This window comes from Ornithodoros turicata, unplaced genomic scaffold (genome assembly GCF_037126465.1).
Source record: "Ornithodoros turicata isolate Travis unplaced genomic scaffold, ASM3712646v1 Chromosome11, whole genome shotgun sequence".
Classification (NCBI taxonomy): domain Eukaryota; kingdom Metazoa; phylum Arthropoda; class Arachnida; order Ixodida; family Argasidae; genus Ornithodoros; species Ornithodoros turicata.
Window position 1 is genome coordinate 1,613,862 of NW_026999295.1, and position 25,053 is coordinate 1,638,914.

The window sequence follows — 25,053 nt, forward strand, 5'->3', positions numbered from 1 at the left end:
GTAATGGTTCAGATTCGGTTCACAACTCATATATTCTACACTCGTATATTCTACATTTGGTTCGCTTGTCCTAGCATGTCAATTGGCCTCGATCAACTTTAACGCAGCCTTAGTAGAAGTTAAGGACAGTAAACGTTTGTTCTGTTGGAAGTGTTCATTAGTTGGCTTCATAGACAATTGGAGTACACTTCCACTTACAAGGTGTGTGTAGTGCCAGCTATGTGGTGACAAGCTGCAAGTGCCGCAAATACCATTACTAGTGTTACGTGGTGCACATTTTCTTCAACATGCTTTCACCAGGAGTTGGCAATGAGCCGCAATGACGCCACGGATACGTTAATCGCACATGCATTTGAGTCTCATGGTTATTTTCTGCACTGGTAAACTTGAGCACAGGCAGGCGCGAAACTGTTTGCACACTGAACCCCACAACGACTATCCGCGTATTTCTGTACACATAACAGCATTACGCTGTATATCTCCGCCGTCGAAGATCGTCCCCACAGGTAAAGTTACGCGCACAGCGAGGATGCAGCTGGCACAACTGGCATGCAAGCCCGATAGGTGTTGCTTTTGCTGGTGATCGATTGCAGAAGCCATTTTGTCTCAGCGACATGCTAGTGTCATCTAACGATACTCACGTTTTACAGGTTTCACTCATGTTTCACAAATGTGAGAAGAATGGCGAGAATGACAAGGAAGAGAGCCTACGCAATTTTCAAAAACAGCTCAGGCGTCGCCACGAACGGACGATGACACCTCCAAGTAAGTTCGACCACTAGTGCGGATAAATAAGCACTAAAAACTCCAAAAATACGCATGCATCTATGCACTGAAAATCTTCAAAATGTTACATAAACACGACGTCCAAATCGCGATGTCAAATTCACGACGAAAGGAGACGTGCACACGCTGTGGAAAGCAAGGAGATGGGAGAAAGGCTTGTCCTGAACGAAGAGAAAATACTTCCGAAGAACATGCATGTTGCCGCATGTTGTCCATCTGGAGTACCAAATGAGGCTTTCCGCATGCTTGCTTCATCCATAGGAGTCACAAGCGGAAACCAACACAAAGTCTGAATCGTTGTAAGCGGGAAACATGGTGAATGTGTTGGAATGGCGAGCCGACAACTGTTCTCTTGGACACTGGTGCTCAGATCAGCCCTCATCAAATCAAAATCTGCAACGCAGGAGGGTAAAGTGGCAGGCTCCACCGGAAAGAAACTTGCGGGAGGAACTTGCGTAACGCTCGGAAAGATTGAGGCTTATTTGGATCATCATCAGAGGGCTGCACATGCAGGTGGTTCCAGGCGACGCTTTCTCTGGCGCTGAGGTCATCGTGGGAACGAACGCCATGGATTCACCACACGTCGTGGTACAGCGGAATAAAGGCACAACCGAGTTGTTGAATGAGTGAGATTTCCCTCAGTCAAAACACTGCGGGAGTGACTGTGAACGGGTGGCTGTCCACCAACGAGACAGCGAAGCTCGAGGGCAATCCAATGGGCTGTCCAATGGGTCTACTTGTTTCAGATTTTTCGGAACAAAACAGCCTTCTTTTACCCGGAGAAGATGAGGTGGATTACCTGTGACAAGCCTTCGTATCATGAATGCTAAGACTTGCGACATCACCATAAACAGCGTAAACTTGATCGACATTCAGGATCTTGGTGAGTCAGTCAGTTCACAACAAGCAGCCATCACCAATCCAAGTAGAGATTGGACGCACCAGCGTCGCAAGTTTGCGAAAACTGAGGAGGAGTGTCTAGGTTTTGTACTCACAAATAAAGGGCCGGGAAAGCGAAAGCAGGCAGAACTTAAGGAACCACCACTGCCTACGGACGTGACTAAACTGTGGAGGTTCCTCATATTGACAACCTTTTTAGGATATTTGTGCAGCACTACGCTACGATTGGCGCGCCTCTACACAAGCTTCTGAAGGCTCAGGCAGATTTCAATACACGACAATCATGACGTCGGTAGATGCCGAAACAGCGCTGACAAGGAACACCACTGTTTCAGAAAGCCGTATTCCTTCACGAAGATCGAGGGTCCCTTCTTCGTATCAATGGTGCACAGAATTGAGGTCACGTTTTTGGTCTTTGTTCGCGCTCCCGGTCAACGGCGTAACCCGTTGACCGGGTTATAGAACTCATATAGAATATATGAGTTGTGATCCGCTGCGCGGAATGTGGATTTTGTGCTTGCTTTGCACAGGCATCATCGAGCAGTGCGCATCATGCCGCGTCCATACAGAACACTACGATCGGACCCGTTCCAAATCCTCACGGCCACACGCGCTTATCCTGCGGCCTCATTGCTGTCTCATTGGATGCCGCCAATCGTTGCTTCCTCTGTGGATCTCATTCGTTGGCGCCTAAGATTGCCTATTTTCACTGCGTTTTTCTCCTAAACGGTATCTCTGCAATTTTGCTTATATTATACTAACTGAAACATGAGTTTCATTTGAGAGCAAGTTATTTTTGCATTTTAGTGCAAGATGAGAATAAATACTGCAAAAGATTGACGACCATCGATTGAACGGTAGGATGTGAGAGCCTTCAAGCTGAAACGATTACCTTCTCCACTATCAGCACGAGGATGGCAACGCGAGGATGGAATGAAAAAAAAAAGAATCCGAAAGTTTATTGTGGTAAAGAATCGCTACATTGGGGGCATTTTGCTACGTATCCGACAGGAATTCTGATTCTCTAAAATGGTTTCGTCCATCAAGCAACATACGCGGCAATAGCTGGAATGTCTCTTCCTTAAGGCTCCATGCGGCAAAGCTCAAGGACTTCTCAATTGTATTCTGGCAGGGCAGAAGCCGATAGTGATCTTCCATATGGACCACTTAGGTCGTTTTGTGAGAAGTTCATTGAAGAGCAATGTGCTGTTTGTTCTTGTCGACAACATCACGAAGTTTGGCCGGTTACATGCCTACCCGAGGGTGGAAGTAACCAGTGCCGAGCCGAGCAATATGTCATCAGGTTTCTTGAGGAATTCATTGACGAGCATGGTGCGCCTCGTAGAATTGATAAACCAAAAAGTGGTGATTTCCTGCGTCCTCGCCTCCAAAAAGTTCACGACATCCCGTACCCGGCCCGAGGGGTAAGCAAACAAACAAACAAACAAAACGATGTGCTACCCTACACCTAGCTACTCTTTGCAGTGATGCCTTTGCTGCTTCATTCAGCGTCCCAGTGTGAAGGCGACGGAAATTGTAATCGTGACATCCGCAAGCAGCACGGCCAGAGGCCTTTTGTATGTTGTACGCATTTTCCCAGCACTTTTTTTGGTACAGTAAAGAATGAGCTGCATTGTTCCTAGTAGCTATGAAGTGTAAACGCTACGGAGCGAGAGGAAGGAAAGAGGAGCAAGCCATCGGAACCTGAAATTACCTCTCACATGTGGTACACTGATTGGCACAGCACACGAAAACTGGTTCAAACCGTTTAAAATGTGTCTCGTAGAGTTGAAAATAGACATACTGATAAAGATTGCACAGCATACCGCAACAATAACAAAATGGCTTCGTCACCCCTAAGAACACACATGGTCCTCAGGATATCCCCACAGTGTCATCGTGTCCTCGTCCTTCGAGGTGTATCCCCAAGAAGTCCTGAGGACAACACTCGCGGACTGTCCGTGAAGAGTCATTCAGGCACGTCCTGTGCCCGTCCCTGTGGGTAGCTAGGACGACGAGAACTATTATATTGTTTAGTTTACCTGCTCAGACTCCCTAAGCACATTTGTTTTGTTTTTGGGCCGATCCTCGGACCTGACTGACATTTTTCTTAAATATAGGGTACGTGGCCCAGCGTAAAATTCCCAGCCGCCAAAAGGAATGACTGTCTATGATACATGAAGGATTTCTCCTGGAAAGAACAAAACGCGCGATTCTGTGGCACTTGTTTTGACTTTCAAAGGTTCTACCTGAATGTCTCAAACCAAAGGAAGTAAGAAACATAGACTTTGGAATGAAGCAGAGCACTACTTCAATCAATTTTTCGCTTTGGGTATTGTTCTTTGCGTAATCGAAAGAAACATGGACAGCTCACCCTTCGGTATGCGTAGCAGGCGAGCAGGACTCTCGAATTCACAGACGAGGGTCACGTTATAAGCAACTAACAGTATCTGTGTGGGCTTCGGGAGAGAATTTTCGGAGTTGGTTACGGAGTGGGCAAGCTTAAGCTTATCCCACCCTACAGTTGGCAGTACGAGGATTTCTCAGACTTAGTGTCCTTGACAAGATTCTGTTTCTCAGTGGAACAATAAAAATGCTGCCTTAACTTTGGTGTCATTGCAATTTGATGTAACTTCTGTAAGCACTTGGCGGATGTGCGTGCCAGAAATACCAAAATAATCCAGGTAACACGTGGTGCGCTAGTATAAGTCTTTAGGGGTACCGATAAATTTAGACGTCTACAAGCTGTCCATAGCGTTATACATTCTTTTGACGTCTAAGAACGGGCGGTCACGAGACATGGCTGAGATATTTCGCAGTAGACGTCTACCGTTAGACGTCTAAAAGCATGTCACACGTTGACCACATTTAGACTTGCATCACAAATTCATGAAACCATTTTCACTGGAGCTATAACACAACGTTGCCTCTGTGTTCTGCGAAATATTATCAAAGTATAGTTTGTTCTTGCTGCTGGTCATGACAGAGCGACTAGAAGCCGTGTGTCTTGCAACCGTGAGGCTCAACGTGATTAGATTCAACTGTTATTGGCACGTACTGACCCCGTGAACAACCTAGTCTGAATAAAGTTCCAAGCCGGCAAAAGAAAATGTGACTGCGGAAGAGTGCTGCAATGAGACGAAAACAGACAGCGCGAAGACGCCCTCGGGCGCCAGTTTGGAAACGGCATCGGCAGAGGGCGCCGCCAGGCCCCCACAGCTCCCCCTCTTCGCGGCTCTAAAAAAATGTTTGCACGTCATAAACACGTGGTATTACTCCGTCAGGCATCATAGTTGATAGCCATTGGCCGAAGGACATTGCGCGCTCCGCTATTGGTTGGCAACGTTTCAAAAGAGCATTCTTTCGCGGGCTGCCTGTCTGGCGGGCAGTTACGAGAAGAGAAGGGAGAGAAGTGGCACCGGCGTCTCGCATCTCGACGATGTCAGTTGACACCACGGTATGATGGCATTGTTCAAAGAGAAGTCCCAGATTTATTTGTTTGTCAAAGTGACTCAGCGCGTGTTGTGATGTTTCCCCGACACAAGTATCCTACGTACGAACAGTCTCTCGAGTTCAGAACTGGAATACAGTGGTGAGCTGACGCCTGAGGAACACTTGTGAGCGCCGTCGCATTTTCAAATGCAGTCACAACGGAGACAGGATTCGGTGTCCGTGCGACAAGCATTGCCCGCTTCGTTGAAACCTTCGCACTGCAACCAACGAAAGGAGATGCTCACCGTGAAATCGTGTGAGCGTCGCTCACTTCTGGGACTAGAGTGTGTGTGTGTGTTTTTCGAGTTCGAACTTGGTCAACGAACGCAACGATTTGGACTCTGTAGGCACGGTGAATATTTGTGTCAAACTATTGAATCAGTACGATGTTTCAAATAAATGTGTATTTTGCCAAAAATTTGCCTAGTTGTTCTGGAATACGGAATAACAAGCGTCGGGCATGAAAACCAGCAAAAGTAAAAACCGATGGTAGCCAGTACTGGCCAGTACCGGGCCGAAAGGCGAGCCAAACTGAGAGACTCCTGATTGGCCGAAAGGTAGGCATCATAGTTCATTTTCATTGGTTGCATGTCCAATGTTGCCTGAATTATCTCAAACTATGGGCTCTATGGGGAGCTGTGGGAGCCTGGCGCCGCCAGTGGCGCAGCGCAACGGTTGGCGGTCAGCGTTCATAGTTGTTTGTTCAGTTGCTCGGGCTGACGCTCGCTACTGTAGTGTTTCGAAGTTTAGTAAGTTTATTTCTTGTCCAGCGTCGTGCGTATGTTTTCTTGTAATCTGTCGGTCAACGGGACAGTTCCGGCATCCTGTCCAATACGCAATGAGCGATATCGTTAAGCGTAACAACGAGCGCTGCTGTAGCGGGGAGGCGACATCCCTTATTTGTTCTCTGTATTTCAGGTTTCAGGGGTGAGTGTGCTTTCTTTCTTGTCCTCTGCTTTCAGATTTGTGCCTGCTTGTGTTCACAATCGCATGCGATAGAGCTCTGGAGCACAGCAGCTGAACATGGTTTTCTTTCTCTGCAGAATGATGTTGCGAATGAGTGATGAGCACAATGGAGATGTGGGACTGACCTAAATGTGTTAACAAGATTGTCGTTTGGTTACGTTCGATGCTGTCTGTTCAGTGTACTGGCGACGAACAATATGGAGATATGGGACTTACGTATGTGTGTGTTAAGATTCAATCGTTTGGATACGTTGTTGGCTCGGGTACCTCTTGGATTTACGTCTTTGTTATCTTTATAGGTGCTGGCAGAGTCACGGAATGAAGGTCACGATTACTACGCCTGGCCTGTAAGCCATTCGGTGGCACTTCAGCTGGGCTGGAGCTACGATCACATTTTAGGTAACTGAAAACAGTTACCTTTTCAGATCTGTTGTCCCCTTGTGTTCTATGTACTCGCTGATCTGACGCTGTCTGCTCCCACTACTCTGTGCTGTTGTCACTAATCTGTGCTGACTGTGTTGCAGTGAAATATGGGTGCAGTGACCATTTTGCCACGGGCAGCATGTTTATGATAGTTGCATTTTTTAAAACAGTGTGTACGTTGCGAAGTTCTTTCGTTTGATATCTGGCTGTCAAAAGCCGCACACATTATGCTGGTGCGGGTACCTCATGGTTTCATGGAATTTATTGGTGCTTCCAGGCTCGTGGATTGGAGGTGACGAATACAACGCTTGTCCTGTGGGTCATTTGTTGGCACTTCGGCTTAGCTGCAGCTACGATCCTATTTCAGGCAAACACAAACTATTACCTTTTCTAATCTGACTGTGCTGTTGTTCAATATCGCTGGATTTCTAAGAGTTCGCTAATCTGATGCTCGTGTGAGTCTCTTGTAAATACTCTTGTAAATACTTTGTTGCCAAAGAGCTTCAGTTACAGTTGGACTGTCTGAACTGCGTCTGATTCATGTCATTAATGCCATGTACGTGCAGCCTGTCAGAATGATTATTTTTCAGATTCAGTCACACAATTCCCTTTTTAACGTGAGCACATTGTGATTTGCCGAGTAGGATGTGTCTGTTCACGGTCCCTTTAGTGGCCTCATCTTTCGTCTTCGAATTGTCAGTCGGGAATCAAATGGGTTCTCCACGAGCAACTATGATCCGACATGTATGGATACGGAAATACTTGGTGCCTGAATAAAAAATATGCATAAATTGCAGTTCTGCAGTAAATAAGCAGCATGCAACATTTTTACATACAGGCATTTATCGTGATATCACACATTGTCTTTTCTATTTTCAGTGTACCTCGGAAACGTTCCTTCCTGCTACCCACAGCCGTCTACCACCCCACACGTGTGTAAAGTACTGCTTGCATTTGGAGCACTCGAGCACGGACCCAGAGACAGAGGCAATACTTGCAGCTACAAGTGATATAAGTGCTGCGATTTGTGTACATGTACATTACTATCTGCTTTGGAAGAGTACCAAGATTTGCTGGTATGTGACTGTGCAGTAAGGGGAAGCGCTCGCAATGTCTGCTGACTTGTCGACATGTTTGGAAGTCGGTGTTTGCCCGGTATGTTCATAGAAATAAATCTTGTACCAACACCCATGTTGCCTTTGTAAGACATACTGTGCATGAACCACATATAAGTGCATGTCAGTGACATATCCCTGGACGAACCAATACATGGGCCACTAGTGCCAAAATTTAGGTATAAAATATGTATAATTTTAGATGTCATGGCTAATACATGTCTATATGACGGCTCAGTGGAGAGATAAGTACCGTCCCATTTTAGACGTTTGATCTAAAATGGTCTAAATCGATCCAACAATTATCCGGCTATTAGCTGTATTTTAGCGTAACGTTAGCTGGACTAGGGGACGGATACGAAGCAATAGAGCTACTTTGTTAGACGTCTAATAGACATTCCTAAAGTCTACATTTAGACATCTTTTAGACGTATACTAGCGCAAACGCGTTGCATGGGAACACAAATCAAAACAAGGAATTGAGGGAAAGCATTGTCCTCCATGTGTACGTAAACTGTCCTAAATTGGTCCCTGAGGATGGGCGAGGGACAGCCTCGGGGATGTCATCTCATATGCCAAAGTGGCAGTATTATGACATTTTGAGGATCAGATTTTGACATCCTAGGGATGCCAATACCTGTCCCCATCTGAAAACCTTAGGATAGCCCTGGGATGACAGTGTGTTCTTGGGGACCCTGCGGGTGATTGGATGAGTGGACGACTTTCAAAAGTGACTGCGGGGACGTGTGAACTCGCAGCCTAATTGATGGTAGCTGTAGGCCAACCCAACCCACAAGTCGTCGTCATTGACTGTCGCATGCAGCCGAGACCAACCAAAAACTACGTCGACGTACGTGGAGAAAGAGCGCGTGTTTATTAAAAATCCACATTATGTGCTCGCGGAAAGAAAACGTGTGAAAGAGACGCGTAGCCGATTACGCGCCGCATTTTCAGTCAACCCCACAGTTAGTGCACGGTCTGCATCAACGGCTCGTGGTGGAGATCTGTCTGATGTCTGTTGCAGTTCTTGTTACATCTGGAGCTGTCCCCACTTCGCGAGCAAATGGGAGCTTATCAGGATGACAACCCACAATCCTTCTGCGAGCTGCAACTGCCATGGCAACTGCGGTAACTGCAAACCGCCATTTTATTCTTCGCTCAGCCAATGAGCGACTTAGCCGGAGACCAATGTCATGCGTGACGTTGCTTGAGAGCGAAGGTTTCGTCGTCTGATATTACGCAACGTTTAGAGAAATTCCGTGAATACGAGTTCGTTGATAGTCCTCGTGCGCATTAGCCCGGCTGAACGAGACTGTTTCTTCCAATACAGTACAGAATGCCACATTGCACCAATTTAGTGTGCATCACACTATTCGGTAGGTCATGTTTGGTTTGACTGGAGGGCTTTCTTGCAAGCGCGATGAAGCCCTGCCAGTTAACTACTTACTCGTGAATATGAACCGAATCAGATGCATAATTCTCATTGACATGCAATGCAAGCAAGTAGCTGTGTTGTGTCTCTAGTAGCACCGGGAGACACCTAGAACAACCTGAATGTATTGGTTCTGATTAGAGATGGGCTGGATTCAATCCAATCCGTATCCGAACCCAATGAAGGTTCTGCGAACCTAGGAATCTTGCGAATCTCTGATCTGTTGGATCATTGAAAAGAAGTAGTTAGAAAGCCAAGGGAAAAACACTTCTAGTGCTTTGAAGCAGAATGATATCTTTGTTTAACGAGAAACAAATTAAATAATAGTTCACTTTCAAGAGCAAACACACCCGTATATTTCTTCCTAAATGTAATTTAACGTGTTGTTGTTGTTGTTGTTTGCATGTGTTGTTTACCATGTTATATGTGACTTAAATGTGAGCCAAGAGCAATGTACCAGCTGGTGGATTCGATTCAACGTTCTGGGCACCGGGATTCCGATTTCCGAATCTCGAATCCCTGTGAAGGATTCGCGGATTCGGTTAGCCCATCCCTAGTTCTGATAATAACCCGCAACCACTTCAAGCTTGTTCACAATGGCTGGGCTCCTAAAAGAATGCTCGTTCGAGACAAATTGCCTTTCTGTATTTTTCTGTCGTGAACCAGTTAGGTAGTACATGATAGGAAAATGCCGAATAAAAGTACCAGTACGGCTCACTTAGTACTCCTCATCACGTGACTCGGCCTCTGTCCGAACGAAAGAGAATTCAGTTCCCTCAGGTCTACTTCGTATTAAATGGTGATGGTTTTATTTCCGCATAAACGAATATCAATTTGAAACACATGCCGATTAGCAGTAATTAAATCGCGGTATGGCGATCCCCATACCGATCTATCTTGGTTTTCTTGGGTTACTGATCTGGGTTTCATCCGAGAGTTGAAGGCGATCTGCACACAACCGCGGTCCTAGCAGTTTATCACCGAGGTTGCTTTCAAAACACGAGCGCACAGCAGAAAAACATAAATATGGAGATGACAAAATTTGTAGAAGGAAGAAAAAAGCTAATGGTGCAACGGGAAACGAACGTTGTCCCGCCCTCCCATGTCAGCAGCGGCCCCCACTTACAGCGCCCCCTGGCCTCTTTCTGCCAAATGCTCCGTCGACCTCTCTGGAGTACGGTTGCTCGGATTTCAACAGTCCGGAATTCAAGGTTTACGTGGGGGGTTCCGGGTGAAGGTACAATCCGTGCGACTCGCGCTTTCGTACGGTCGTTCCCAACCCACTTCGTCCAATCCAGCACAGGGCAAAACATGGGGGTCTCTGTGGCAGTAACAGCTCCCCTTAGAACGCCTAGCTTGAGGGAGCTCGCAGAGCATAGGGCACAATGCCAATGAAATTGATAGAGCCACTAACAATGCAACGTTATGCATTCCAGTCGTCCAATTAGGGGCCTTCCTCCTTATCTCGCCTTTCAGCGGGACCCGGCTGTCACAGAGTTATACTCGTTTTCTGCCTGACGCCCGGTCCTCTGTCGTGTGAGATAACTGAAGCAACGTCCGGTTAAAAAAATACCATAAATCGTATCGATTCATAGGTCTATATCCGCCAGCCCACTGCGTTGCGCTAACACGACACGGCCGACGGATAAAGTGCACTCTTAAAAATGAACTTCGCCGCATAGCACGCTCCTAGCCACCCATCATCTCGAATGATATCGTATATTTGCTGAAAACGGGAGGCGTACGCCTTTTTTGTGACATTTGTCACAAAAAGGGCGTACGCCTCCCGTTTTCAACAAATCACGGCAGATAACGGTATCACATGAGATTATGGTTGGCTAAGAGCGTGCTATGCGGTGAAGTTGATTTCTAAGAGTGTGGCAACCCTACTCCGAAACCGAACGACCTGTACTCTTCTAATTCACTGGGGTTGCGACGTTCGACATTCCGCCGCCAGTGGCGACGCTAATATTCTAATGACGCAGACATACACGACAAGCGACAAGACCCAGCGACATACACACCTGGTCCCTTCGAGTTTTCTACCGCCTGACTTCCCGCTGAGCTTGTGTCTTCCTGAGCTAACACACCACCCTTCGCTACTTCGGACTAAGTTTCTCGTCTGCGCAGTACAATGAACGCCCTCCGACCAGCTTCTACTCGACCCTCACACTATTCCAAGACCGACCAACGCCCGGACCTGGAGTTGTCTTAGTCCGGACTGACGCAACCCGGAAGCCACCCACACCGGCCCTTACAAAGTCCTTCGACGACCCAGTCCACATCGACCCAGTGCTGCATTAATGGTCACGAGGACATCGTGACAACCGAGCGCCTGAAAACAGCCTACATCGATAGCAAACTCATCCACTCGATGTCTGTCCTTGCTGTTTCCCTCCCCACTTCTTATCCGCCTCCTCCAACGTCTACAACCCGTCACGTCGCCTGGTTCTCCACCCTATTGAGATATCATTCGTTCTCCAGGCACTCTCCAGGGAGAGAGAGATTATGGTTTTAATGGCACAAACGCAACAAAGGCCATAGAGCGCCAAAACTACGGTGAGTGTGTGAGAGATGCTTATGGGAGAGATGATGTGAGAGTGTGAATTTTTGACCATGTGTGGATTACATGTCAGATGTAGGTGTTAAGTATTGCTCCGCTTTTATCCAATATCACCGAACTCCTCATGTAAATATCTCATCCTGGATCACCTCATCGCTCACACTTGTAGATACTCACTTGTTATCGTCCGCCAAGCACGTTAGCCTGTTCACCCTCCTGTCACCTTTCTTATCCTGGTCCATCTCATCGCTCATACCTGTAGATAGCTTTTAACTACCACACACTCTCCAGGGGGGAGCACTGTGGCGGCAATATCGTCAGGGCCACTAGCGCCGAAGCGCGCGTGCAAGACAAATCGAAATCTCGCGAGCTCTGGTTCTCCTGCTGAGCAGTTGCGTACTTTGTCTCCTCGCAACAGTGCATTGCAAGCCTGATACTTACGGGCACTTGTTGGCGGTGGCGGCTTCATCGATGTCGTTGTGGTCGACGTCGACGTTGTGCTGGACGAAGTCGACGTTGTGCTGAATGAGCTCGAGGTGTCTGAGGTGCCGTTCTTCGAATTGGTAGTACGTAGGTCGGGTTCACCTGTAAAACACAAAACGTAAGCGTAAAAACTAGATTCAAAATGCACTTTGGAAGTTGGCACATATGAAATGCGATAGCATTAGATACCAAAGATAAAGCATAGATAGCACTAGATAGCAAAACGCACACATATAAAATTGTCACAACCACTACAATATGTTTCCCGTACTCCGTTCTTATCAGGGATTGCAACCAAAACTGAACCCGAACACAATACCGCTAAACCGGAACCGAACTGAAACTGAATCGAAATAAATTTAAGCGGTTACAGGCTCGCTAAACGATTCAGACCTAATGTGAACTGTGACGGATCGGAAGTGAGATTTACACAGCGGATTGAGCCGCGTTCTCAAACAAATACGAAACCGAAACTGAAGAAAGGAAAACAGCTACCCAAGTGCGCGAGGTATTTCCTTCTCGGTGTTATTTCGAACATTCAGTTGTGTTAGGCCTTTTTGGCTACTTTAGGTTTCTTTCTGTCACTACCACCTCCAGCACCGCCTTGTACGCGAACTTCGTCATCCAGCAACCCCCAAATTTTTCGTTTTGGTTTTCAGCTTTCAATAACGGCCCGTCTCTGAGCAAGTTATAACAAGGTGTGTGCGATGAGTGAACATAGAGTGTGTATTACAGCATAGACAAGCAAGTATGCCACGTGGCAGTTGTCTGAGTCATATTCTGGACTCATATTCTTGCGGAATGCTCCAGAATATGACTCAGACAACTGCCACGTGGCATACTTGCACCGATTGTGACGTCACCCAGGAAACCTATTTAAGCAATATGCTACCCTTGTACCTCTTTTGTCCTCACGAAGACAGTGTCACTGTCGAAACGTCGACCATTCTTTTTTTAATCTATGTGTTAAATTGCCCATTAAATAAATTAGTTTTTGTTAGCGTTCCTGTAATCTGTAGTCCAAGTCTTATTACTTCACTTTTATATAACACCACACCTGTGAAATAATAAGTCCCAAACGTTGCCACACCAGCATTGGACAACTGTTTCGGACTTATTGGGCCTTCATCAGCAATGCATAGGTGGGCGACGGTTGAGCGAGTGGCGTCGGAAGGTCACGTGGAACGTGATGTCCTCCCGTCAGGGTGAGCCTGACTCACCCTGACGGGAGGACATCACGATAACCGGCATCGGACTTATGTTCAACGTGCAGCCAAAGAGCCTATGCTATTTTTTTTTCACTATATATATATATATAGTGAAAATTGGAAATCGTAACGATGTGCTTGCGATAGGTATATACGATGTACGATAGGTATATAATATCGGTGCTGCCGACATTGCAGTGGTTCACCTCAACATTGTGTTATAGATCCGCATATCAGCTGCAACATTACGGTACCCTGCCTGCACCCCTACATGATCCATTACGTAACGCCACCGCGCAAAGCATGCTCGTGGGCATGAACTTCTGAAGGTGAGCGTTATTCGGGATTCCCGGCAGAGCATTTCCTTTTTTTTTGGAGATCAGTTCTTTTTGTTCCTGGATTCGTCAAGTGCATTTGCAGTTTCATTTCGATTGCACTTATTTCTCTTTCGTTAATGACTGTGGAAATATTCGAAGTTGGAAGTGTGCGCTGCATTGAAACAAACGTTGTATCGCCCCTGGGGAAGATAAGCAGGCCTCTCCCCGCTCCGTATTCCTGCGGTCCGGTCTTTGCGCCCCTCTTCGGAGAGCAGTATATGGGACCGCCCAGTCCTAAAACAGCTTCTTGCAGGAAAAGTGCACTATCGGCTCACCCTTGTTGCGGCTCGCTTGCTCGAGCTGCTTGCTCGTCAATAGTGTTCCCAACGGCCTTAGCCAATCGCAAACGTGCTTTCAGCTGTCATAGCCATAGAGACGGGCTACCGGTCCTCTTGGGAGAAAATGGTGCCGCAAAATTTGGGCGCGTAGGCGGAAATAATGGGATAACTGATGTTCTGAGGCTGGAACAAGATAGAAGCGACAATCACATACAAGGCCTCAAGTTGCCTAAGAAATTAACGATGAAAGATGAAAGTCACTGAAAAGGTTAGCCAGCTAAATATGGGAGCCTCGCTGTGGACAGCCGAAGAAACTGATCCTTGCTACCAGGTGCTATCATTCGACCCCGTGATTTGTTCAAAGTGGGAGACAGATGTTAATGAACAATAAAAGCTGTACATCATTAAACGAACATGAAAGCGATTACCGGTACACGGACAACGCGGAACATAAAAGACATCAGTGGAGTACAGAAAACGAGATTTCGCGAAGTCGGGAAAATGGTAAATTCTGGTCGTGGTAAATTCCTTCGCGGGCTGTAACTGCCTCTTCGGTTTTGTCTCGATAATAATCCAAGGGAAGAGGCATTTACAGCCTCCGAAGAAAAAAACAAGGGTCACGCCGAAACGGCAGGTGGAAGGAAGCCACGGTTCAAGGGAGCGTCCACTAAAGGACTCCCAAGACAGAGCAACCACCAATAGGGAGAAGACGAGCATCTGTGTTCACTCCGTGCTCATTTTCCCACTTTCTCAGAAGCGACCGAGAAGCGATCGACGGTGTCGCATTAGACACTCTAAACTGTACTGACTGTACGGCGCCCCCGAAATCATAACGTTTGTGTGACGCCTGGGCTGTTCACGTCCATTTGGGACACGTTTGGGACGCGGTTAAGCAGTCGCATCTGGTTCTTCACAGCTGGTATGAAAGCAAAGCAGTATTCAAAAGCAAAGTAGCCCAGCGACATATTCCTATTACCGGTAGTGAGCGCGCTGGTGGAGGCGTACAGAAAGACAGATGCTATGAAGCGCCGAATTAACTTCGCCACTGAGATTCGCACACCTATTTCGCTGCATGTGCTGCTTTTCGCTACTGTGCCGTTACAATGACAGCGCCGTTTTTATCTGCGCATGCCCTCCCCTCTGAGTAGCTGTTCCTGATTAATTATGCCCTGCAAACGCCCAAGCAACCCACTTTCCAGGAGAGCAAGTGGGATCCCACAGCGTCCGCCTGTTATTCGTGCACCATGGTTGTTACGGCTGTTGGATTGGTGTGGTCTTGGCTGGAGGGGTATCTGAATAACGGCAACGGCATTGTTTCAAGGTAACGTGCTCAAATGATGCGGGAAGGCCATGAACCTGCCCTTTCCGAAGCTTCTACTGATAACTGCAGAATGGTTGACCCTTATTCCTCCTCCACATCTTCCATTAAAGTGACGAAGAACCGCGCCACTTCTTCCCGGTAGCGGGCCGCCGGTTTTAAATACTAGAAGATATACAGAGTGAATCGCATCTTAACCTATCGCATCCGAAAACGTACCGTGCATTGCAACAAAATGCACAGACATTACACTAATTAGTGCCGGACTTTAGGTGTTATCGTTGAACGGCGATAAGACTGCACAAGATTTCCTCTTTGAGGGATAACATCGCTGCACAGTAGCTTCAGTACTGTCAGTTTCAGGAATTTTATATATGATTATTACATAATACGGAAGAAAACGGAGAGTGGTACGACTTCTAGTCGTAATAGACGAAAATGGAGGAAAGGGGAGCTTTACAAACTAACTATTACTATCTGTTTCATGTTTTTCACGTACTAGGAATGTGCATCTACAAGCCTAGTAGCAAGTTACACCAGTCTCAAGCAACAAGCCTGTTACCCGGTAGATGAACAAGCTGTTCCGAGTGTCTACACTTTCTGGTCGGGCATACCTTGCTCCTTTCGTGCTAGGTTGTCTGTAGTAAACCACACAGTAGATCATTTTACACCTTTATTTGCTCAAAAAAGGTGTATTCTTATAAAAACACCATTTTCTATGCCGCAAAGGGTGCAAGAAGAGCATTACTAAAGGTGTAATATCGACATACACCACGTTTTATTCAATGTCGACCATTAAGGGTGTAAAGTGGGGCGTTGAAACAGGTGTTTACCGCCTAATACACCTTTTTTACACCCCATTTGAATTGGGAATATAGGCTACTGAGGGTGCCCGAAGTCTCTTCAAGGCTCGGCACTCACGTTGGTCCCACAGTGTTACCAAGCTAACGAGGCGTGCCTGCGACGCATTGCGCTCCGGTTTAGGTTCTACGATGGAACCACGGCTGGTAGTCTGCCGTGTTCAGGATGGTGCTTGCCATAGAAGCAAGAACGTCGAACTGTATGTCTCGGCCACTGGTCTCGGCATGCTCCCGCGGAACCTTGTATTACACTAGCTATTTGTGAGGGATATTTGCCAGCAAATAATTCCATCATTAAAGGTGTTTTCAATAGAATACTCCACTTTTAAGGGTGTTTTTGTTTTCAAACGCCCATTAAAACTGTTTTATTAGGAATACACTTAACTAAAGGGTGCATTAGAAAACACCCATCATTTGAGTATAAAGGCAACACCAAAAAGGTGTGCGCCATGGGACAAGCTATTTACACGAAAAAAGTGTAAAAAAGTTTACTGTGCACCGAAACGTGTTTGCGTACGGAAGGGATTTGTGTATGAAATGCTCTTCCGCTTGCATGATCTCACAGGTGATCAGTGATTCAATCTTGTGGCTCGACAGCTACATCAGCAGCCTTCAGCTTCAGCACCAGGTTTGCTTCCTGAGCAAACCAACTGCCTGACACTGCGCAGTGTTTTTTCCCTGGTTCGGCGTCTGAGGCGTCCAGGTTTTCGGTATGTCTTGATGTCAGAATCCCCTCGAAGTATGCTGTATTCCCCTGTGAGCACCTATTGACTACTGAAAGTAGGATACCAATAGATGGTCCATATTCGGTGTTGCTCGACTGGTGACGGTGGCCAGTTTCTGTACATGTACATGAAGCTCTCCATGTATGTTAACCTACATTACCCACAGCTGCTGATGAAGCTGCAGACACTGTTTGACAAAAAGCCTCAGCCACCTAGCCATGTATGGCCACCTCAACTGCCGTACAGCACCTTCGGACGGAGGCATTCACACCCACTCAATCTTGTTGCAGGTTGCCAGCCTGCCAGCATACTTCTTGACCCAGTCTTCGTCTCATTGGACTGCACGTAGACTCCAAAAGGAGTTAAGTAATATCTCCAATATATCGGAGGGTAGATCGTGCACAAAGTTCCTTGGTTTCTCTGTTTGCTCAGGCAGCGCTCATCGCTTGAAAATGCTGAACCGACCTTCCCAAAGGGGCATAAGGGTTGAAAGACTCCTTGAGTATTATGTGGCGTGTGCCTTTACACAGACATTGTGGAAACTTGTGAAACCAGCACTTCCCAATGACCGACTGCCACGAACCAATGTTGGCTGCGCGACACTACGTGCAGAAGAAACCGTGCATACATTTCTTCTCACGAAAAAAAGAAAGAAAATAAAACAAGAAAGCTTCAACAACAAAGCTTGTTGCCTGGTTGAACGGTGAACACCAATGCTTCCGGTCTTTTTCTTTAAGTTCTCGTGTCACTTTAGTTTCACCAAGTCACCAAGTCTGAGGAGCTGTTCTTTCTGGTGGTTAATTGCAGGAGAATGACAGGCATATCCTGTAACCTTTCGGACATGACCACCGCGTCCTGAATGCGGCGACTAATTGCTTCCGAGAGAGCCCTGGGGACCGGTGTGTAAGCCTTAGCAATCGCCGCTGCCTAATATAGCGGACTTAACAGGACGGAAGAGAACGCAGACACACAACATCAGCGCGCTTCAGAACCGGTCTTCTGTACGTGGAATTGACCGTCACAGGGTTTCTGAATTTCATCATGATGATGCAGAACAATATGGGCATGGAGAGTACGAGAAAGACAACGTGTCTGTGTTTTGCCCCAGCATATACGACAAGACGCAAGTCAAACACCCGTTCTGAATTTCACAGCCCGTAAAAGAGTGACGCATAAGCAGCTGCCGGTTCTACAGCTCGTTTATTACGCGCGTTGAGGGGAACGTGGTCCCGTTGAAAGGGACGATCTAGTACCCCTGCCCCTTTTAAGAAGTGCACCATTCGAATGTCCATTGTTGAAAATTGAAATTTTCAGCCCCCATTTTTCTCTATAGTCGCGTTTACAAGGGCGCATACGTCGACTGAAAGCAACAGTCGACTGATCGCAAAGATCGACTTGGGACAGTTTACATGGCAGGAAGCGATGCGCCTTAGTCCGCCGGGCAATTCAGCCGACTCAGTCGATGACAGCGCCGCCAAGGCACTAAAGTGGTCACTTCGCAATTGCATACTGGTTTATCAGCGTGTTACTTCCTTTACTGCACCTATAAACATTAAAGCCTTCTACCAACGGCCCAGTCAATAAATCTACACCTGGAACGAGTCTTGTTTTGGCTGCATTGCATGCCAGTCTGGCAACAGCCCTATACTGACCCCCACAAGCACCATCGCACCATCCATCCGTCGCCATATTTATGTTGCGGGCGGAGCACGGCGGCAGATGCGGTTGTGACATAGCGGAAACCGTCGGCACAGTCGACTTGCTCGGTTTATATGGCAAAGGCGAGACGACGCCAGTCGTCTGATCTACGCCAACGTAGCGACTTATTTCTGCTGCGTTGACGTCCCCTTTAGGTTGATGTAGACGGGTTTACATGGAGAGGGGTGATCGACCTATCTCGCCCAGTCAACTTATGTCGCCTTCATGTAAACGCGCCTCATGAGCGTATTCAAGGAGCAGTTTCGGAACGAGTTCCTCCTCGCAGCTTGCAGCACGAACGCAGCATAGTGATAAGAGCCTTTTGGAATACATTCGGGCGATTCAGGAACTGTATCGAAGAGCGTACCCTCTCGTAGACGAAAAAGAGAAGGTGGCACGCGTTATCCGACAGTGCCACCCTCGGTTCAAGCCATATTTACGGGGTCGAAGGTTTACTTCCCTGTCGTAGTTAGCTACAGAAGCGCGCAGCATTCAGGCCGACTTGCTAGCTGAACTGCGTTACCGCCCACCCCCTAGACCGGAGGAGACTCTTGAGTCTAGTTGTGCATGGGGCGGACCGGTACAGGCAACGGAGCTGCATCCCCGTTGGCCTGCAGGACCGAATAGCGGAGCGTCGGCAGGTCCTTCACACCGCTCACTCGATCCTTTTGCCCACGAGCAAAGGAACCGAGCGAGGCTTGTTGAGAAGACTTTGAGCGCAGGACAGACCGATAGCGAACGTCGCCGAACGTCAGGATACCGGCGCAACGACAGGACTGAGGGATCAACCCCACCGCGCTTTAATGGACTAAACGTTGGGAGACCGCGTTGTTACGGCTGCGGGGAACACGGGCACATCCGTCGGGACTGCCCGCATTGTACATCGGCCACCCCCGAAAGAACCCCCCAGGGAAACTCGGAACGCCGACGGCGGTAACCGCAGATTACGCAACCCCGTCGTCGGCCGGACCGAACATTTATGAGAGGCAAGTTACTTTTAACCGTGCTATCTTTTCTGATAATACAGTGGCCTCGGTCCCACTTGCGTGCCGATTGCAAGATGACATCTGCAACATTGGACCGTTCATCGTGGTGCGCGTTCTGGGCAAAGACGTTGCAGGTTTCGTGGACACCGGAGCAACGATCGGCGACACCAAATACGATGGTGCCGGGAGCGAAACATCTCTGTACGGACGACCAGGACTCGTCTAAGGCTCGCCTCTGATGCAGTTGTACCTGCCGGTGGCGCGGTACGCCTTACCTTGACTGTCGATGGACATCGGGTCAGACAACGCTTCGTTTACCTTCTTGGACTGGCAGGAGCAATGATCCTGGGACGTGCCTTCATTATCCAGATGGGACCTGCCCTGGACTTGCGTCGCGGAGGCTACCAGCATGCATGCAGCAGTACTTCCCATTCCTGGAGTGGACAACCCCTGGCGCGGACCAACGCCGGACTGGTGAGGGAACCCCGGACGACTGCTCAAAGCGAAACAGGGAACCGACTGGCAACAGCGATGAACATAAGCAGCAAGCCGCCGGAGTATTTCGCGGTGCTGGACCATTACTGCCCGTTGGAACACAGAATCATCACGGAACAGAATAGCGAACGCCTGTAGGTGCAACTGCTGCCTTCGATGAGGGTCTGCGAGGATGTCCAGGAACCTCAGAGAAACGAGAGAAATGCTGGAGCAAGCATTGCTAGCCTTTTCTCGGATGTTTACGGAAAAACCAGGTTTGATCGACGTCTTGGAACACGGCATAAACACCGGCGACGCGAGGCCTTGGAGATGCAACCCGCGGCCGCTCAGCGTCCACAAGCGCAAGTTGCTCGATGTTGCGCTGAACGAAATGATAGAGACGGGTGCTGTGAGACCCTCGCGCAGCCCGTGGGCCTTTCCGGTGGTACTCGCTCCGAAGGAAGATGGAACCGCAAGATTATGCGTGGACTATCGCCGGTTGAACGAGGTGACGTTGAGAGATTCCTATCCGTTGCACTCTATATAGACTCCCTCGTACACGCTGGAGTGTACGAGGTGTACGAGTGTATCTTGGACTGCAGTCGAGGATTCCTGCAGATACCGATAGCACCTAATGATGTCGAAAAGACAGCCTTTACCTGTCATAGGTGATTGTTTGAGTTGGTTCGGCTTCCCTTCGGACTGTCCAATTCCCCGGCTAGTTTTCAGCGAATGATGGACGAGGTGCTTGGCGATGCGAAGTACAACTTCGCCATGGCTTATATGGATGATTATATGTAATTCCGTGTTAGCGCCTCGAAGCAACTGTGGCTATGAGCGGCGTATAGACGTGGACAGATGAAGAGAGGACAGCAGGAAGGAGTGGGGTACAGGGGGGTTAGTATGCGTCCTGAGCCGACTTCAAGGGGAACTGTGCCGACATTCGTCTGGAAAGTCTTCGGAAAACCCAGGGATAACCTTAGACAGCACAGCCGGTGACAGGATTCGAACCCGTGTCACCTCCCAGTCTCGGCGTGGAAAGCGATTACTCTAACCACTATGCCACGGGAGCAGGTAATAATTTTTTCACGTTCATTCCAGGAACACCCTTCACACCTGATTGTGTACGTTGGGACGTATGCAAGCTGCTGGGTTGACGGTCAATCCTCGAAAGATGCAGTTGGCGACTAACCGCATCGACTTGCTCGGGTTGACAGTGGAGTCCGGCACGGTCAGGCCGAACGAGGACAAGCTAAAGGCTATCCTAGACTACCCTCGCCCGCAGGATGTAAAGCGCTTGCAGCGCTTCCTTGGTATGATTGGATTTTATAGACAATACATACCGCGGTGTTCAGACATGACGCAGCCAGTAACCTGGCTATTGCGGAAGGGTGCGCGCTGGTCATGGGGAGAAGTACAGGAGAATGCATTCTCCGCCCAGACGGAAGCGATAGCGCAGATCACCTGTATATCTCCCAGATCTTAAAGCAGTACAGAGGGCCATCAAAAAAAAATAAAATAAAAAAAATTCAGATTACGACATCTGATGAAAGTGTGTGTGTCATTATACCGAATAGCGCGAAAGGTTTTGATGTGTGCAATTTGCTTCCCAGAAAAAAAAAAAAAAAAACCTCACATAAACATAGCTCCGCGCCTTCACCCTTAACTCGCCACTGAAGCTATAATGAGGATGATGAGGTATGATGGCACGTCACCGATGACAGCATAAGGAGACTCGTTCTGATTTGCCGGTCAGTGGGGGTCAGCGCATTGTCCCTTTGCCGCCGTAAACCTGTTTTGCCACTTTTCCCGGAGAATTGGGGATAGAAGGAGCGGCCGAAGCATTACCGAGCAAGGAGAAAGGCTTTATCAGAACCCCGAACAGCCGAGTAGCAGACGACAGCGGCGTAGCCGACAACATTTCTCTAGGCCAATCAGGGAGCGTTCTCCTTATAGCGTCAGCGCGAGGTTCCAGGCAGATCACAGGCTGGTACTGCTCTTCACCACCGTTGCGCACGGTCGCTTTTTGCGGCGTATTTTAAATTCAATTTGTGCGATAATTATGACTGTGGTGTAAATTACTTCGCATGGTGCATCTTACTGGCAAACTAGGAAGAATCATAGACCGTGCTGATACAGGTAGAACGATGTGAAAGCAGCTGAACTCTCAGCCTGAGAATATTATTTTTGGCGCCAGCGTATCTCGACGTTTACCTGCAGCAGAATCAGACCTCGGAACACTCGTCCAAAGTTTATATATTGTATCACGGCAGCCTTGTCCGCGTAGTAGGTATGCACATACATTATCACGTAGAATAATTTGAATACAGCACCCGTTCGGGTGAATTTCGTTTATTTATCGTCTTTTACGTACTACATTTTAAACCGGTGTTCATTTTCATTCTGCGGTAAAAGAATGAAAGGAAAACTGTCTCTGATGAGACTTGCGGATGAAACATGGCGTGGCGGGATCCTTGAGCGAAAGTTCGGGGAGTGACGTATGCTGTAGGTTCGGGGGTCTCGTCGTGAGACAGAAATAATGCGACGGACTCGATGGAAAGCGTTGCTGTACATTAGCTCGGTTCCCGGGTGTTTGTGCGCTGAACTGAACTTTTTTGAACATTGCAGTAGCAGTGAGATAGTTTCCTTGGCTTTGTCGCATATTGCGTTCACTTCATCTGCTTTCTCTTTTCCCCATGTGGTGTAACCCCCGCTCGCACATTGCGGCCTCCCTAAGGTTCATGTGTCAGTTTTGGAAACACTGAGGTATACTAATATTGTTACATGTGACACATTGTAGTGTACTGCAGCCAGCTTCACCGTTTGACTGATAATTTGCACGGTTACTTCTTTAATATTATTTGAATAACCTTGATCTGATGCTGTGCCATTAAATAGGACAGAAATCCATTGCGGTTTGTAAGTATTTTTCCTTTACGAATATGCTTTAGTAGAAATGCTTTTTAGAATATGCTTTAATATCGGACATTGGAAATACATAATTGGATACAATGTATCAGCTTGAAAATTGCTTCAGGTGAGTTTCAGTGAAATTCGTTGTCCTTCTACGATGGCTGTTCAAGTCAAAGCGGGCCTTTCTGTCTCCTGAGTGTACAAATGGTCTGCGTTACTTCTTTTTCGTCATTTCCACACGCGGCAGGCCTCCGCGTTCACCATGCGGTGGCCCAAAGTTTGCACAAAACAGAAGACACGTGCTGGACAAGACGGCAACAACGAGGTGAGCGCGCACATCAAACAGCGAATTGTTATGAAGTTTCTCGTGAATGAAGGCACAAAGACATCTGAAATTCACAGAAGACTTCAGACTCAGTATGGCCAGGATACACTTAGCCGCAGCAAAGCATTTGAGTGGTGCAAACGGTTCCGAGACGGCCGTACAACAGTGCAGGAGGATCCCGGCCGGGGCGGCTCAGAGTCCAGTGTCTGAGTTCATGAGAACATCACTTGTGGAGAAAACTTATGGAACGCCTGATCCTCAAGGACCGACGGATAACATGTCTCGAACTGGCTCGAAAGACGGACCTTTTTGTGGGAACATTGAAATGAACAACTCCAGCTTACGAAAGTTAGTGCCCATTGGGTTCCGAGGCAGCTCGCCGTGTTTCACCGGCAGAGAAGACTGGAAATCTCCCAAGAGCTAAGGCACCGTTTCGACACTGAAGGACAGCTGTTCCTTGATCGGCGATCAAGTGATCATCACGTGCGATGAAACGTGGGTGCACCATTTCACTCCTGAGTCTCAACGCACATCAAAACAGTGGGAGCATCCGGCTCGCCAGCTCTCGAGAAGTTCCGAAGCACCTCGTCTGCGGGTAAGGTCATGGCCACGGTTTTCTGGGACAAACACGGTTTTCGGGGCTGGCGTTGTTCATCTTGATTTTCTGCCCAGTGGTACACCATCAATAGTGCATATTACTGCCAGGTTCTCAGGGATGTGCATAAGGCGCTGAAGCATAAGCGGCCGGGCTTCACACCAAAGGAGTCCTCCTCCTACAGGACAATGCACGCCCGCATACTGCGCATCTCACGACACAGAACTTGGCTGGGAGTTGCTGCCACATCCCCCTCACAGTCCAGACCTCGCCCCCAGCGATTTCCATCTCTTCGGGCCACTATAGCGAAAGCGAGATTCATTGCGTGTGATAGAATCCCGAACTACGAATTTTTCTTTTAAGTTTCGTTAGGAAAGTAAAACAGCCTTTAAAGTTGAGCATCGCCTTCAAAATTTATTTCGCTCTGAGGACGCTTTCAAATTTATTCGGATGGTTATTCTGTTAGTTGAGTGACTTGAGCGTCACTTGAGCCTTCTGTGTGTGGCGGAGCCGCTCCAAAGACTGTTTTGAGATTTTGTACCGAAAAATGGTTGTAAGTATAGGTAAGGAAAAAAATACTGTCTGTCATTTCTTGTGGTCTGTGTATACCGACATCAACGTCATCACCACGTTACACAGGTCCCTATTGAAAGCCAGTCACAAACGCTGACGTCTGAGATGGACCTGACTTGCTGTTATTGTTAGTCATTTTGTGGCTAACTAGAGGTCTTAATCGCATCAGTCTCACAAATCAGTATTTATGAGCTGCATTTACTAGCGACCTGGTCCCAGAAATTGAGGTACGGTACCCGACATAGGATTACGGGACACGACATCGGCGCAATTTTTCTTCAGCGTGATACTGTGGTCGTCTACATGACAGGAGAAGTGGAAAACAGAAGAACAATCCGTTAATGCTTCTGCTTTCTACTTGTCCTCACGTGTCAGCGGCGGCACTGTCACGCTGAAGAAAAAGTACGCCGACCAGGCGTCCTTTAAACTTTTGTCAGGCACTGTATCCTTAACATAAAGGTAACGGGAATATACTTCATTAAGGCTACGATAGCCTTTAAGCAGAGGGTACGGAATTCAAGGCAACAGTAACCTTAACAGAAAGGTAACGTGATAATTCCACA

General features: G+C 47.8%; 1 protein-coding gene across 3 annotated transcripts in view; it reads right to left on the minus strand.

The window, feature by feature from the left end:
* LOC135371418 (uncharacterized) overlaps positions 1-25,053 on the minus strand; it is a 147,421-nt gene that overhangs the window by 67,922 nt on the left and 54,446 nt on the right. For all 3 annotated transcript variants that reach the window (XM_064605478.1, XM_064605477.1, XM_064605479.1), the window contains exon 7: positions 12,119-12,262. In XM_064605478.1, the coding sequence (XP_064461548.1) occupies positions 12,119-12,262 (144 nt within the window). The remainder of the gene's footprint in view (positions 1-12,118; positions 12,263-25,053) is intronic.